The sequence below is a fragment of the Engystomops pustulosus genome, chromosome 11 (genome assembly GCF_040894005.1).
Source record: "Engystomops pustulosus chromosome 11, aEngPut4.maternal, whole genome shotgun sequence".
NCBI classification, from domain to species: domain Eukaryota; kingdom Metazoa; phylum Chordata; class Amphibia; order Anura; family Leptodactylidae; genus Engystomops; species Engystomops pustulosus.
In genome coordinates this window covers 8,533,431-8,549,899 of record NC_092421.1, presented here as the reverse complement: position 1 = coordinate 8,549,899, position 16,469 = coordinate 8,533,431, and the positions used below count along the sequence as shown (strand labels likewise).

The following is a 16,469-nucleotide window of genomic DNA, read 5'->3' as shown; positions in this document are numbered from 1 at the left end:
TTACTGCCATCCACAATATCCTTTTCCTCCTGGTGTGGTGGCATTTGCTTAGACTCACCTCGTACCTCCTTGTATATTTGCAACACCCCTGCCGATGCAAGGAAGAGTGGTTGTTGCGAATACGTCCCAATCAGTAGCTCGCAACCTGTGTGGAGTCTGATCAACCCCACAGCAGGTCACTACGCAACACGGGGAACACTGCAGTGGTAGATCCTGTCTGGTAAGGCAGGAGTTAATTGTTTAATGTGATGTCAATCCATCAGCCAATCACATCTGTTCTAATATTGTATTGTAAGCTGGGATGCAATTGGAGGAGTAACCACCACCTGACCAGCGGGAGTAATAAAACCCCTGGTCAGGAAAGTTCTAGAGTGAGTCTGACAAGAGTCAGACTCACTCTGTATATATCAGAGTCAGTCAGTCAGTCAGAGCAGTGAGACAGTAGAGCTCTGAGGAGTTAGAGAGAGTAAAGGGGTATCATCCTACCTTCAAGGGTAATATCTGAAGTAACCCAGGACAAGCTGAAGCATCCTACTAGGACACAGCTACCTCCCAGCCTGCCCTTGCATCCAGGCTGGTGATCAATCCCTGTGGTTCCCTCTCCAAGTGCATCCCCAGCATTCTATCATTGTCAAGATTCATGTGGCACATTATCCCCTGTTCCTGTTGGTTCCAATAAAGAACTGTAAGTTACTTTTGTTCAAAGACTGCCGTCTGGTCCCTGCTACTACGGCTGTCACCATCACGGGCACCCTATCAACTACACAGGGACTACTCCAGAAGCCAAAGGGTTGCCCCAGGAAGAACTACTACAGCAGCCTCTCCCTTATCATTTCTTGCCAACACCACCTGCTGGATACTGCCAGGCTGTAGGACAGCCCTCTGGTCCCCATACCAAGCACCATGACCACAGCGTGCCCTAGGCCGCAATCGCCAGCCACTCAGGTATCCCGGGCCCCGGCTGTCTCCAGGCCCCAAGAGAAAAGGCTAGGCCCCAGTGGGAATGTTGCATATTTTATTAGAATACATCATTATCCATGTTTTCCTTCTGTATTGGTATAGATTATCCCGTGATTAATTTACTCTGCGGAACAGATTTTTTTTATACTTTACTGTGAATCTTCCTCCATACGTTTATTTGATACTATAATCACTGCAATCTGCTTCTGCTTTTGATCATTGTTACTACGGTGACACTATGTACCATAAAGTATATTTCATACCATATGGAATTAATTATTTGTATGTTTTGTTATCGTGCCTGACAAAAGCGAGATATTGCCGAAACATTGCACAGAAATTTTATTTTGTTGCAGAAACAATAAAATGAATTTCTGTATATATCATGTCAGGAATCTAGATTATTGATGTTTTACTTGTATTGCTAGATAAGACCTCATTCTTCTAAGAGGCTGAACTTTTTTAGTTTTTATTGTTGTTGGAGCCAATTCAGGGCTTGTTTTTTTGCGGGACAAGTTGTACTTTTAAATTGTCATCACATTGGGATAAATGTAGCTTTGTGATCAAATTTTATCCAGTTTTATTTGGTGAGACTGGGTTTGAGATAATAATTTTTTTTTTTTTTTTGTCCTTTTTTACCATTTGTGTTCAGTAGTTATTTTATTGTACAGATTGTTGCTGATGCGGCATTTGGAGAGTGTTATTACAGTATTTTAAATACATTTTTGTAAGTTTTTTTTTAAGATTTTTGGTCTAAACGTGGGGCAATCTTCTAGTCACTTGCTCAGACTAATGCAGTACTGATGTATTACAATAGTCATCCTATGCAGATGCATCGGCCTTCTTCTGCCTCCATTCTATGCCACCCCAGGGGGCAGTGATGCCGTGATGTCCTGGCAAGTCGGATTAGGAATCATAGATGCGAGGAGAACTTAGCGCATACCACCTCTACATGCTCCCCAAAGCCAGGAGTGAGCTCCCCTGAGCCACAAGTGAGTCCCCCTGAGCCAGAAGTGAGCCCCCCTAAGCCAGGCTGCTTTGAAGTTTGTGGCACCTTTTCATGTGTGTATTTCATGGTCTGGACCATTTTCATGAACATTATGTGATGGCGTCGGATGCTCTTAGTTGATCCAATCAGTTTTCAGGCTGTGACGCAGTTGCTTCTATTTTTGTACATACACCACCTCGCCCCTCTAACTGCACAGTATTAAAAAGACAAATAAATACATGTAAAGCAAACCAGGTAGACAGTAACTAGACCCAGTTCCCGGCTGACCCTTCCTATTGCCTGGCCCCCACTAGGCAGGAGGTAGACAACTAGAAGACGACCCCTCCTTATGTCTTATTGTGACAGCGATGGCAGGAGAAAACCATGACAAATATCCAATAAATCAATCCAATGAAGACATGAGAAATACAGGCCAGAGATCAGATACCAGCAGTTTATCAAATACACAAAGAGAGCAATGTGAACAGGGCTTTACATAAGTTTGACCGCCAAAGAGTGTAGCCTGTGCTGGACACTTATAGGTAGGCTAGGCTGCACATGGAAAGAGCATGCAGAGAGTTAAAGGGGTTTTCCAACAAAGAAAGTTAGGCCCTATCCATAGGTGATGAGACCCCCACAGATCATGAGAACAGGTCCTTCCATACAAGAACCCCTAGATATTATTATATATGTAGTGTGTTTTGAGACCAACACACAAAACAAATCACCAGGCACGTGTGTAACATATTTTCCGTTCACCGTTCTACCACTCAAACCTCCGCTAAAAAAAAATGAACAGAGGTTTAACGCAGTCGGTTTTTTTTATGTCATCCATGATCTTCAGTTTGAGATTCTTTGTTCGTTTGTTTTTCTGACAGAGAAAAATTACTGCAGCCCACAGTCTATATACAGCACTCACCCCCACGGTCTATATACAACCCTCCACCCACCCCCACAGTCTATATACAGCACTCACCCCCACGGTCTATATACAACCCTCCACCCACCCCCACAGTCTATATACAACCCTCCACCCACCCCCACAGTCTATATACAACCCTCCACCCACCCCCACAGTCTATATACAGCACTCACCCCCACAATCTATATACAACCCTCCCCCCATCCCCACAGTCTATATACAACCCTCCACCCACCCCCACAGTCTATATACAGCACCCACCCCCACGATCTATATACAACCCTCCACCCACCCCCACAGTCTATATACAGCACTCACCCCCACGGTCTATATACAACCCTCCACCCACCCCCACAGTCTATATACAACTCTCCACCCACCCCCACAGTCTATATACAGCACCCACCCCCACGGTCTATATACAACCCTCCACCCACCCCCACAGTCTATATACAACCCTCCACCCACCCCCACAGTCTATATACAGCACCCACCTCCACGATCTATATACAACCCTCCCCCCATCCCCACAGTTTATATACAACCCTCCACCCACCCCCACAGTCTATATACAGCACCCACCCCCACAATCTATATACAACCCTCCCCCCATCCCCACAGTTTATATACAACCCTCCACCCACCCCCACAGTCTATATACAGCACCCACCCCCACAATCTATATACAACCCTCCCCCCATCCCCACAGTCTATATACAGCATTCATCCAGTTTATATACACCGACCACCCATCCCAGTCAATATACAACACCCATCCCCACAGTCTATATACAACCCTCCACCTGCCCCAACAGTCTATGTACAACCCTCCACCCACCCCTACAGTGTTTATACAGCACCCACCCCCACGGTCTATATACAACCCTCCACCCACCCCCACAGTCTATATACAGCACTCATCCCAACGGTCTGTATACAACCCTCCACCCACCCCCACAGTCTATATTCAGCACTCAACCCAACGGTCTGTATACAACCCTCACCCACCCCCACAGTCTATATACAGCACCCACCCCCACAATCTATATACAACCCTCCCCCCATCCCCACAGTCTATATACAGCATTCATCCAGTTTATATAGACCGACCACCCATCCCAGTCAATATACAACACCCATCCCCACAGTCTATGTACAACCCTCCACCCACCCCTACAGTGTTTATACAGCACCCACCCCCACGGTCTATATACAACCCTCCACCCACCCCCACAGTCTATATACAGCACTCATCCCAACGGTCTGTATACAACCCTCACCCACCCCCACAGTCTATATACAGCACCCACCCCCACAATCTATATACAACCCTCCCCCCATCCCCACAGTCTATATACAGCATTCATCCAGTTTATATACACCGACCACCCATCCCAGTCAATATACAACACCCATCCCCACAGTCTATGTACAACCCTCCACCCACCCCTACAGTGTTTATACAGCACCCACCCCCACGGTCTATATACAGCACTCATCCCAACGGTCTGTATACAACCCTCACCCACCCCCACAGTCTATATACAGCACCCACCCCCACAATCTATATACAACCCTCCCCCCATCCCCACAGTCTATATACAGCATTCATCCAGTTTATATACACCGACCACCCATCCCAGTCAATATACAACACCCATCCCCACAGTCTATATACAACCCTCCACCCACCCCCACAGTCTATATACAGCACTCATCCCAACGGTCTGTATACAACCCTCCACCCACCCCCACAGTCTATATTCAGCACTCAACCCAACGGTCTGTATACAACCCTCACCCACCCCCACGGTTTGTATACAACCCTCCACCTACCCCCACAGTCTATATAAAGCACTCACCCCCACGATCTATATACAACCCTTCACCCTCACAATATATATACAGCACTCACCCCCACAGTCTATATACAACCCTTCCCCCCATCCCCACAGTCTATATACAGCACTCACCCAGTCTATATACACCGACCACCCATCCCAGTCAATATACAACCCCCACCTCCACAGTGTATATACAGCACCCACCCCCACGGTCTATATACAGCACCCACCCCCACAGTCTATATACAGAACCCACCCCCACAGTCTATATACAGCACCCACCCCCACAGTCTATATACAACCCTCCACCTGCCCCAACAGTCTATGTACAACCCTCCACCCACCCCTAGAGTGTTTATACAGCACCCACCCCCACGGTCTATATACAACCCTCCACCCACCCCCACAGTCTATATACAGCACTCATCCCAACGGTCTGTATACAACCCTCCACCCACCCCCACAGTTTATATAGAGCACTCAACCCAACGGTCTGTATACAACCCTCCACCCACCCCCACGGTTTGTATACAACCCTCCACCTACCCCCACAGTCTATATAAAGCACTCACCCCCACGATCTATATACAACCCTTCACCCTCACAATATATATACAGCACTCACCCCCACAGTCTATATACAACCCTTCCCCCCATCCCCACAGTCTATATACAGCACTCACCCAGTTTATATACACCGACCACCCATCCCATTCAATATACAACCCCCACAGTCTATATGCAACCCTCCACCCTCCTCCACAGTGTATATACAGCACCCACCTCCACGGTCTATATACAGCACCCACCCCCACAGTCTATATACAGCACCCACCCCCACAGTCTATATACAAACCTCCACCTACCCTCAGTCTATATACAGCACCCACCCCTACAGTTTACATACAACCCTCCCCCCATCCCCACAGTCTATATGCAACCCTCCAACCACTCCCACTGTCTATATACAGCACTCACCCCCACGGTCTGTATACAAACCTCCACCCACCCCCACAGTCTACATACAGCACCCACCCCCACAGTTTACATACAACCCTCCCCCGACCCCGACAGTCTATATGCAACCCTTCACCCACCCCCACAGTCTACATACAGCACCCACCCCCCCAGTCTACATACAGCCCTCCACCTGCCCCCAAAGTCTTTATACAGCACCCACCCCCACAGTCTACATACAACCCTCCCCCGACCCCGACAGTCTATATGCAACCCTCCACCCACCCCCACAGTCTATATACAGCACTCACCCCCACAGCCTACATACAGCCCTCCACCTGCCCCCAAAGTCTTTATACAGCACCCACCCCCACAGTCTACATACAACCCTCCACCCACCTCCACAGTCTATATGCAGCAGTCACCCCTACAGTCTATATACGGCGCCCACCCCTACAGTCTATATACAACCCACCGCCCACCCCTACAGTCTATACACAGCGCCCACCTCTACAGTCTATATACTATATAGCAGCCTGGTAGCATCATGTGGTAATTAATAAAATACATTTAATACTTACCTGCCTGTTTCCACATTGCTGCCATCTCCTCTTCTCTCAGCTCCATGCAGGGACTTGGGCCTGTCCCCCATAGTGTACAGAGCAGGCCAGACAGACAGATACAGCACTCCAATAAGGGAACAATCTAATTTTTTTTTCAACAAAGTTATTGTAGTGCTGCAACCTCTATACACATACAATACAGCTCCACTCACTGTTTATAGGACTACTATCTCTGGTATTACAGCTTAACCCCTACATGCTATTGGACATAATACTGCATCCCTGCGGGAAGATACTTCTGGCACTGGCACACTCTATTACGTCCCGCTTCTAGGTCCGCTAACGAATGAAGCCGGCACCAGAAGCAGCAGCTGTCAGCTGTATATTACAGCTGACACCATGCTGTAACACTCTCAATTGGAGCCTCCTCCGATTGCTGACCCCATACAGCCGCGGTCACCCATGACTACAGCGTGTAGGGTTCTATCCCCCTAAGAATCTTGACCCCCTGTTCCGCTTACCGGGGGTTCCGATCCACTTCTGGGCAGCCCTGGGGTCTGCCGAGTGCCCCAGAGCTGCCCGATGTCTCTGGCAGTCAGATGCCTTCCGGATCTTACTGTAAACTGTGTGCGCACCGCTAGACAGCTTACACTGCTCTACAATGTATTAGTATCGTAGAGCAGTGTATTGGACTTGAACCAGCAACCAGAAAAAAATACATAAAATATAAGCCCCTAAAATAACACTTTCCCATGCAAACACTTAATAAAGTATAAAAAACCACAAATACACAACCCCCCCCACATATTTAGTAATGTAGTATTGACGCGTCCGTAACAATCTGTAGGGTCTGAAACAGAATCGTTAATCATTTTTAATTAATGCCCTAAAATAATTTTTAATTCATGCTCTAAAAGTGATTTAAAAAGAACAACTCTTCTCACAAAAAACAAGCCCTTCTCCAGAATCGTCAGACGAAGAATAAAAACGTTTTGCATCTGAAAAGAGGATGATGGTAAAATTTAACATTTTCTCTAAATTACTTTTTATTTAGTAAAATTGGTAAAATTGTGTTTCTACTCCATTTTTAAAGACCCTCAGACTAAAATTAGTCGCCTTCCTAACTAAAGTTTTTAAGACTTTCTTTGTCTACTCTCTTCCTGCTTCAGTCGCTTATGGCATCTATCTCTGTCATACCTAATGTGTGCAGAGCACCATACAGTGTGCACTAATTACTGCCCCCATTTCTCCGAAATTGAATATTTAAATTGTATTCCAAACTCCTAGCCAATCAGTTGAGGGCAGCCCTCCATTCTGGTAACCAAGGAGATCAGGTAGGTTTCCTTCGAGGGAGGGAAGCTCGGCACAACACCAACAAGACTTTACTGTTAATCTCTAAGGCCAAAACTGCCACACAGCCGATCTGTTTTCCATCAGTGGATGCCAAAAAAGCGTTCGACCATGTGCACTGGAGCTCCTTATGGGCAGCTCTTGCCCCAAATAGGCGTGGGACCCAGGTTTATTGGTATGGTTAGGGCTCTGTACTCAGACCCTACAGCCCAAGTCAGTCACATCCTCAAAATGGAGATGATGCCCACCATCGCCACTCTACATCCAAGCAGAGGGTGAACCAGGGATTGAGCTTACCCATCCCAATCTTGGGACCGTCCCATGGCTATGAGCGGATCCTCTCTGCTCCCGTGTGAGTCAATGCGGACCTCCAATCCTGACATAGTCATCAACAACTAGCCTCTTATGTTAGCTGTGATGTGGACACTAAATTTGGATCATCCTAAATTGCCCTAGAGGCCCTTTTTTGGTCCTCATCCCCTCCTGAACATGTGTTATTCCCAAATATATGATGAGTCTTGATGAGTCTTCTTGAGGGCACCCAGGGTTAACATCCAACTGGGAGACAGAAATGTTGGTTGAACTTACTGATGCGGAATGGGAGAAAGTCTTTTTTTTCTCTGCCACAGAATACCCCGGCTCTTTAGCGCTCAGGAGAAGAATTATAAAGTGTCCAGGTGGTGCCCTCTTACGCTTCACAAAATTAATCTGGAGGTGTTGGAAATCTGTTGGAGGAGCGGTGCGGAGATGGGATCCATGTAGCACATTTGGTGGAGCTGCCCGGGAATCCAACCCTTCTGGAAATGGTGTTTGATACCTATAACCGGGTGACTGATAAGACCATACAGTCATGTACTCCAGTGGCGCTCCTCCCTGTGTTTCTGGGCTCCATCTCTTCTGTTAAAAAGGTAAATTTTTCACTCCCCACTTCAAAAAACTTTTTTATTTTTCCATGTACAAAGCTGTGTGAGGGCTTCTTTTCTGCCTAACTGATTCATAGTGATGGTATTTAATATTCCATTCCGTGTACTGGGAAGCGGGAAAAAAATCCAAATGCAGTGAAATTGGTGAAAAAAACCGCATTTGCGCCATTTTCTTGTGGAGTTGGATTTTACGAATTTTACTGTGCGCCTCAAATGACAGGTCAGCTTTATTCTTTGGGTCGGTGCAATTACGGGGATAACAAATTTGTTTTATGAGATTTTTCATACATTTACAAGAATGAAAAGCTCCTGTAGATATTTCCTCATTGCAAGGGCTAGGCATAAGCCCGGATCTAGGAATCTAGTGTATCTTTGATTAAATCAATCGAAGTCTACTAGACTTTGGTGTAAGTGTGAGGTTTTTGTTCTGCCTTTAAGGATCACATGGAAGCCCCCCCGGTGTCTGTGACGACCAAGGTACATTATTATGGATCAGTGCTAATTATATAATATTTAGAGCAGAACCTATTGTTTTAAGAGTGTTGGATGCAATACCTGATCTATGTTTCTCTGCCAGGAACTCTAATGCTTTCCATATACAGTATATCGACCGATCCTTGTAACCCCGTCTCGGTCTGCTGTGTTCTGTTAGCTCTGGGTATCTGAACAGCCTATTAATTGCGCAATCCACATCAATTGCGGAAATTGTTGTAACAGGTCCAGTGGACCCTACATGCATTCCGCTGTATTCCCCAATGGGATTTTCCTGTGTTACCACGGCCTGGACTGCCAAGATGGATGGAATAGGACGAAGATAGAAATTTTCTTCTCCTGAATTTTCCTTAGTGTGTGTGTGGAATTAAATTGGGCGGAGGGAGAAAGGCGTGTAGGCCCTGGAGACCGTGCCACGGAGAGAGGATAGTGCATCCACTCTCCATGCCAGTAGAGACCACGTTCTCACCGCAAACACTTTAGTCTGTGCTATGGTTTCTAAAGCGAACAGATCTATCTGTCACTGACCCGACTAATGAGTCACTTTTGAGCAACCTTGTTCCTTTCTACTGCCCAATTCCATAAATCTAGGGCCCAAGCATTACTGCCTGGCTCGTGTCCCCCCCCCCCACCCCCCCATTTTGTTCACATACGCTATTACTGTTTTGTTGATCTGTAGTACAATAGTCTGATGGGGACCCGTGATTGTTATCATATGAAGGCACACTTGTCTCGCTGCCCTTAATTCTAATACATTTATGCAAAACGTTATTTCCTCGTCTGACCATGTGCCCCTTTATTATGCCTTTCGCTGAAAAGGCTCCCCAACCTGAGAGGGAGGTGTCTGATGCTATAACCAGATCCGCATAATCAAAGGCTTTGGAAATAATCAGGGAGGAGCTGGAAGTTCCTCCCATCATTGCAACTCTCCTCTTACTGGGTGAGTGAGTCTCCTCCGTACGTTCCATCCTATCCCTTTCCTTAAATGGGAACATAACCACATTTGTGATTCTCTGCACCTGGTTGGAGCTAGTAACCCAGATTGTACGGCTATTAATCTTCTGATTAAGCCATTTTCCTCAGTGTGATAATCCGGCGTTTGACCTGTCCCGCCAGCCTCTGGACCTCTGCCCATTTTTCTCTGAGCACATTCGGGTGAAATAAGTCTGTGCTTATGTGAAAACCCTAAGAATATTAGGGACTGGGTAGGATCTAACACAGATTTATTTCTGTTTATGTGGAAAACCGTCTTCCTCAACAAGTCTAATGTCATGTTTCGGTGAAGAGTCAACTGGACCGGATGTAAATAGAAAATTAGTATATCGTCAAAATATACTATGCATAGGATGCCTTGAGACCTCAAGTGTGATGGGTTTTACACTCGTGTGAACGTATATACCAGTGGTGGCGAACCTATGGCACAGGTGCCAGAGGTGGCACTCGGAGCCATTTCTGTGGGCACTCAGGCCATCACCCCAAGACAGAGTTTACCAAATCCACCAAGTCCCAGGCAACTTAAGATAAGCTGCTCTTAGCGCTATTTTAAAGCGACAATTCATTGGCTGTTTGAAACTGCTGGAAAAGTGAGAAGGTGTGGACAGAACTGCAATATCTTTGGAGGTCATCCTGCCGGACCCACCGTTCTTCCTGCACAAAGAGACCCTGGAGAGAAGCTACAACAAGAGTCTGAATTTGCCCTTCTTCTTTCAACTGTATTGGTGGCCTCAGGCGGCCGATACAATTGAAAGATGTGGAGCAACAGGTAGCAATAAGTTACTGCTTAATATGCCATGTTGGCACTTCATGGTAAATAAGTGGATTTTAGTTGTAGTTTGGGCACTCAGTCTCCAAAAGTATCGCCATCACTGGTATATACGCATTCGAGATGCCGAACACATCACATTTAAGTGATAGATGTGGTCTTTCCAATAGAATTGAAGTAACCTTCTGTGTATTGGGGCAATTGAGATTGTGTGGAAAGCATCTTTTAGGCCTATTTTACAAGAAACGTGTCTTTCTCTAATAAAAGCCTCAAGTCTGTTATACTTTCCGTTTCCGAACTTTTTAAAATCGCGTTCGGCATCTTAAACTGTATGTTACATAAAATGGATTCTAGTCTATCTGGAGTACAAGAGGTTCCAACAATGGACATCAAAGCTGGATCAATATCTGGTGCAATCAGGGCTTGTGTATCAACGAATGCCGATATGATTGCGTAACACTAGATCATCCTCCTTCACTAGTGTATTCCTGGAAGCCAGACTCTCAAAATCTCGGATGTCTGAGGATTCTGCTATGGCCCAGCGCTGGTTTAATAGTTTATTGGGAAGGGATTTTCCTGCTAGTCCCACTCTGGTCATTTGTATTTCTGTCAGGCTTCAGGGGTAGTGGACTCCCAGGACCACCGCGGACGATGACACAAGCCGACACCTGGGACCGGAGTCTAAGTGGTACCCGGTTTTCACCAGAGCCCGCCACAAAGCAGGTTGGACTTGCTGCAGCGTGGTACCACCAGGCCGCTCCACAGGTGCGACTTTGTACTAAGGCGAGGTACAGAGTCGGTAGGCAAGTTAGTGGTCGGGGACGGGCAGGAGGTCAAGACAGGAGGCAAACGTTTAGAAGCGGAGCAGAAGGTCAGGCATCGGAAGAGCGTAAACGGGAACAGGCCCGGGTCACAAAGGGGAATCCAATTACAAGCACTAGGCACAGGACAAAGCTTTCTCAACGGCATAAAGCACGAAGATCTGGCAGGGAATGAAGGAAGACTCTGGCTTTTATCTATTTCCTGAAAAGGGCCAGCACCAAGCGCCCTCTGCTTGGTCCGCGTGATTCCCCCCCCCCCCCCCCCCAAACTCACGCTACACAGGCGCCTCAGGGATGTAACTGTCCATATATGTCAGAGGGTAGAGACCACACTGGTAGGGTCATACTTTTTTTGAGTTTTCTTGTATTTCTTGTAGCTTTTGTTTTTGAATGCTTACCTGACACCCTATGAACTGGCATATAGAACACAAAACACACAAAATCTTCCAAAATATTCTGTATTTCTCTTCACTTACATCAAAATCAGTGTATATTAACCCCATACAATGTGCCAGACAGCAGGGTCCATTCCATTCAGGGAGTCCATTCCCTGATATGAGGTGGCAAAGACTCTTCACTTAGCTGTGGCCGATGTACAGAGACAATGGCTTGTTTCCTCACACTGCGGTGCTCTGAACTCTCTGCAGACAGTGTTAGGTATTGTCTCGGGAACAGATGTATGATCAAACAGTTCTGTATGGTGTTAGTAGCAGCAGGATTTATTTTCTAGGTTTGTAGTTTCCCCAAGTGCAATGGAGAAGTGTCCTCACTCCTCACACTGCTGTGCTCTCTGCAGCCACTGTTCTGTATTGTCCCTGGAGAGATGAGTAGTAACCACAGCATTGTGCATGTAGTTAGCAGTAACAGGACTGCGACTCATGGATTGTGGCTTCCCTGCCAGTTTTTGAGTGGAAGTTTTCAATCAGGGATCGTGCTACAGCTTTTACCTGGAGGGGCTGTGGGGTAGGCCAATGCAGAGAGCTCAGAGCACAGCAGTGTTATCATACAGCTCCACCAGAAATTGTATTCTCATTCTGCGGGCGGGAAGCTGTGTACAGACATATTTTCTGTGATTAAATCGATGTACACCGTGTAACCATGACTCCTTGTGCTCAGGAGGGAGAGAAGGCACCATAAGCCAGGTTTTCATGGAGTGTTCCTTTAAGAGCGGCTCTGCCAGCTGCTCCATTAGACTGTGATTCTATATGTGCAACAGCATGTCAGTGATACATTCTCATATATCTGTGTATGCTGTCATATCCTATATATAAACCGCTTACTTTCCTAATGTGAGATCCTCCTACCCCACTCCTTCCACCACCTGTTACTTCTTGGTTGCGCTTATTAATTACTCCAGATGCTAATCACGGCTTCATCTCTCTTTCTAGGATGGCTTGTTCCGTGACCTGTCCAACCTCACCCAGTTGTTTTTGTATGGAAACCTGTTACAGTCTCTCCCAGCCGGCACCTTTGTCGGTCTCTCGAGCCTGGATCGTCTGTTGCTTCATAGTAATCGGCTTGTGACCGTCTCTCCGGCGGCTTTCAGTGGTTTGAGCAGCCTGACGATACTCTTCCTCTTCAATAACAGCCTGCCTTCCCTCTCCGGAGACTGTTTGCGCTCCCTGCCGTCTCTGCAGTTTTTGCGTCTGAATGGGAACCCGTGGCATTGTGACTGCAGCTGTCGATCACTGTGGGGTTGGTTTCGCTCCTCACCAGGGATATCAAGCTCCCCAGTCACCTGCTCCTCTCCAATAGCTCTCCGAGGAAGAGACCTGCGCTCTCTTGAGGAACGGGATCTACGGTTCTGCAGCTCTCATAACCCTATCCCAACAGGAAATCTTTCGGGTTTATCCTTCCCACCTAAACCTTCATCATTTTATAGGGGTCAACCGGGGCCTAATGAGAATGAAATTACAGAGTGGGAAGATAGGATAGAGGAGGAGGGGGGAGATATCGGTGACCGTTCCAATGCCGGTTGTGGTGGAGGGAGTCCAAGCTTCATACTGGTGTTGGCTTTGCTCAGGTGGAATGTGGAAATAGACTTCTGACCTACCTAAATCCTCACAACAACCCTTACTCCCTTCTTTGTGAACGCTTTCTGACAAATAAATTCTATATATTTATATCGGTGTCTGTGATGATTAATTGAACAGCTTCTCTGCGCAGGAGAAGACCACACAAGACTACAGTAACTCCACAAAGCATCAGTGTAGACCTCCAGGTCATTTATCAGGTTGCACCGCTGTTTTGAATCATCATCTCCTAGGCCAGAGATGCCGAACCGTTTAGAGACCGGGTGCCCAAACTACAACCAAAACCCACTTATTTACCATGAAGTGCCAACATGACAATTTATATAGTAACTTATTGCTCTCTGTTGTTCCACGACATTCAATCGTATCAGCCCCCCGAGGCCACCAATACAGTTGAAAGCAGGAGAGTAAATTCAGATATCATTGTAGCTTCTCTCCAGGGTCTCTCTTTACAGGAAGAATCGTGGGGCAAGCAGTAGCACCTCCAAAAATATTTTGGCCCTGTTCACACCTTCTTTCGCCTCTTGCAGTTCCAATCAGTCCGGATAGGTTACCTTAAAAGAGTGCCGAGACCTGCAGCTCAATTGTCTAGGACTGCAGGAAGATTCAAGTTCTGTCTGGTGAACTTTGTCCTGGAGCGACAGCCTGGGTGCCCAAAAAAAGATCTCCGAATGCCACCTCTGGCACCTGTGCCATAGGTTCGCCATCACTGACCTAGGCAGACCTGAGAAATACAGGTGGTCCCTTACTTCAGAACACCCAACTTACAGACGACCCCTAATTAAAAACAGACCTCTGGTAATTGGTAATTTCCTGTACTTTAGCCCTGGGCTACAATAATCAGCTATAACAGTTATCAAAGGTGTCTACAATGAAGCTTTATTGTTAATCCTGGTTCTGATGACAACCCAACATTTTTAAAAACCAATTGTGACAGAGACCAAAGAAAATTTGGCTGGGGTTACAATGATAAAATATACAGTTCCGACTTGCATACAAATTCAACTTAAGAACAAACCTAAAGAACCGATCCTGTACGTAACCCGGGGACTTCCTGTATAACTTAAAGCTGCCTGGCTTCAGTCCAAATCTTTATCATGCCCCTCAGCCATAACACTGGTCACTGGCCATACGTTACGTGGCACCATGTGGTTTTCCCATGTAGGGCCACCCCACTGCAAATGGAGCATTACATGGAACTGGTTGTTAGGTTCTCCCATATTTCACAACTCATGATCGTCTGACCTTTACCTTCCATTCTGATAATAAAGGTCATGCCTCATATTTAAACATTGCCCTCATATTTCAATTAACCCCTTCTGATGGGTTTTCACGATATTTCGGTCTATTGGGTCAGATGATGGCGACACGTGGTGGGTAGTAACACCCAAGGCAATGCCCTGCAGTTGGTGTCCTGTTCTCTGGGGCCTAGTATATTGTATTATTTATGGATGTTGTATACTATTACTGCACGTCAGCCTGTGACAGGAAGGCCACGTATAATACAGACAGCAGAAGAAAAACACTTCCTACACCGTGTCCTTCAGTTACCTGTCCTATCCATTCCTATTTGATACTTCTACTATTATTAGCTGGGAGCAAATGGAAAGTGGCGACTGAGAGCAACACTCAATATCCACAATTTTCCAGGGCTAATTATTTCCTCATGCCACCATTTAACAAAAAAATTCCAAAAATAACAAAGAAAACACTTGCACCATGTTATTCCAGGCAACTCCGTTCACAAAGCTTCTCATATCATCCCCTGTGACGCGGCAGAATTTATAAAATTGGGTTGACGCTACCAGTGGAGGCAGTGGGCATCCTCTACACTTAGAGGAGAGGCGGTTCTACCATCACCATAGACAGGGGGCATCCTCTACACCTAGAGGAGAGGAGGTTCTACCATCACCATAGACAGGGGGCATCCTCTACACCTAGAGGAGAGGAGGTTTTACCATCACCATAGACAGGGGGCATCCTCTACACCTAGAGGAGAGGAGGTTCTACCATCACCATAGACAGCGGGCATCCTCTACACCTAGAGGAGAGGAGGTTCTACCATCACCATAGACAGGGGCATCCTCTACACCGAGAGGAGAGGAGGTTCTACCATCACCATAGACAGGGAGCATCCTCTACACCTAGAGGAGAGGAGGTTCTACCATCACCATAGACAGGGGCATCCTCTACACCTAGAGGAGAGGAGGTTCTACCATCACCATAGACAGGGGGCATCCTCTACGCCTAGAGGAGAGGAGGTTCTACCATCACCATAGACAGGGGGCATCCTCTACACCTAGAGGAGAGGAGGTTCTACCATCACCATAGACAGGGGCATCCTCTACACCTAGAGGAGAGGAGGTTCTACCATCACCATAGACAGGGGGCATCCTCTACACTTAGAGGAGAGGCGGTTCTACCATCACCATAGACAGGGGCATCCACAACACCTAGAGGAGAGGAGGTTCTACCATCACCATAGACAGGGGGCATCCTCTACACCTAGAGGAGAGGAGGTTCTACCATCACCATAGACAGGGGGCATCCTCTACACCTAGAGGAGAGGAGGTTCTACCATCACCATAGACAGGGGGCATCCTCTACACCTAGAGGAGAGGAGGTTCTACCATCACCATAGACAGGGGGCATCCTCTACACCTAGAGGAGAGGAGGTTCTACCATCACCATAGACAGGGGAATCCTCTACACCTAGAGGAGAGGAGGTTCTACCATCACCATAGACAGGGGTATCCTCTACACCTAGAGGAGAGGAGGTTCTACCATCACCATAGACAGGGGGGCATCCTCTACACCTAGAGGAGAGGAGGTTCTACCATCACCATAGACAGGG

General features: G+C 46.9%; 2 protein-coding genes across 5 annotated transcripts in view; one reads left to right on the top strand and one right to left on the bottom strand.

Moving 5' to 3' along the window:
• The window catches only part of LOC140106124 (reticulon-4 receptor-like 2), a 40,024-nt gene extending 26,319 nt beyond the window's left edge, over positions 1–13,705 (top strand). Inside the window, exon 3 of the mRNA XM_072130375.1 lies at positions 12,971–13,705. Coding sequence (XP_071986476.1) covers positions 12,971–13,630 — 660 coding nt within the window. The 3' untranslated portion in view covers positions 13,631–13,705. The remainder of the gene's footprint in view (positions 1–12,970) is intronic.
• LOC140106026 (uncharacterized) overlaps positions 1–16,469 on the bottom strand; it is a 582,332-nt gene that overhangs the window by 147,528 nt on the left and 418,335 nt on the right. The gene's annotated exons all lie outside the window — the stretch shown is intronic.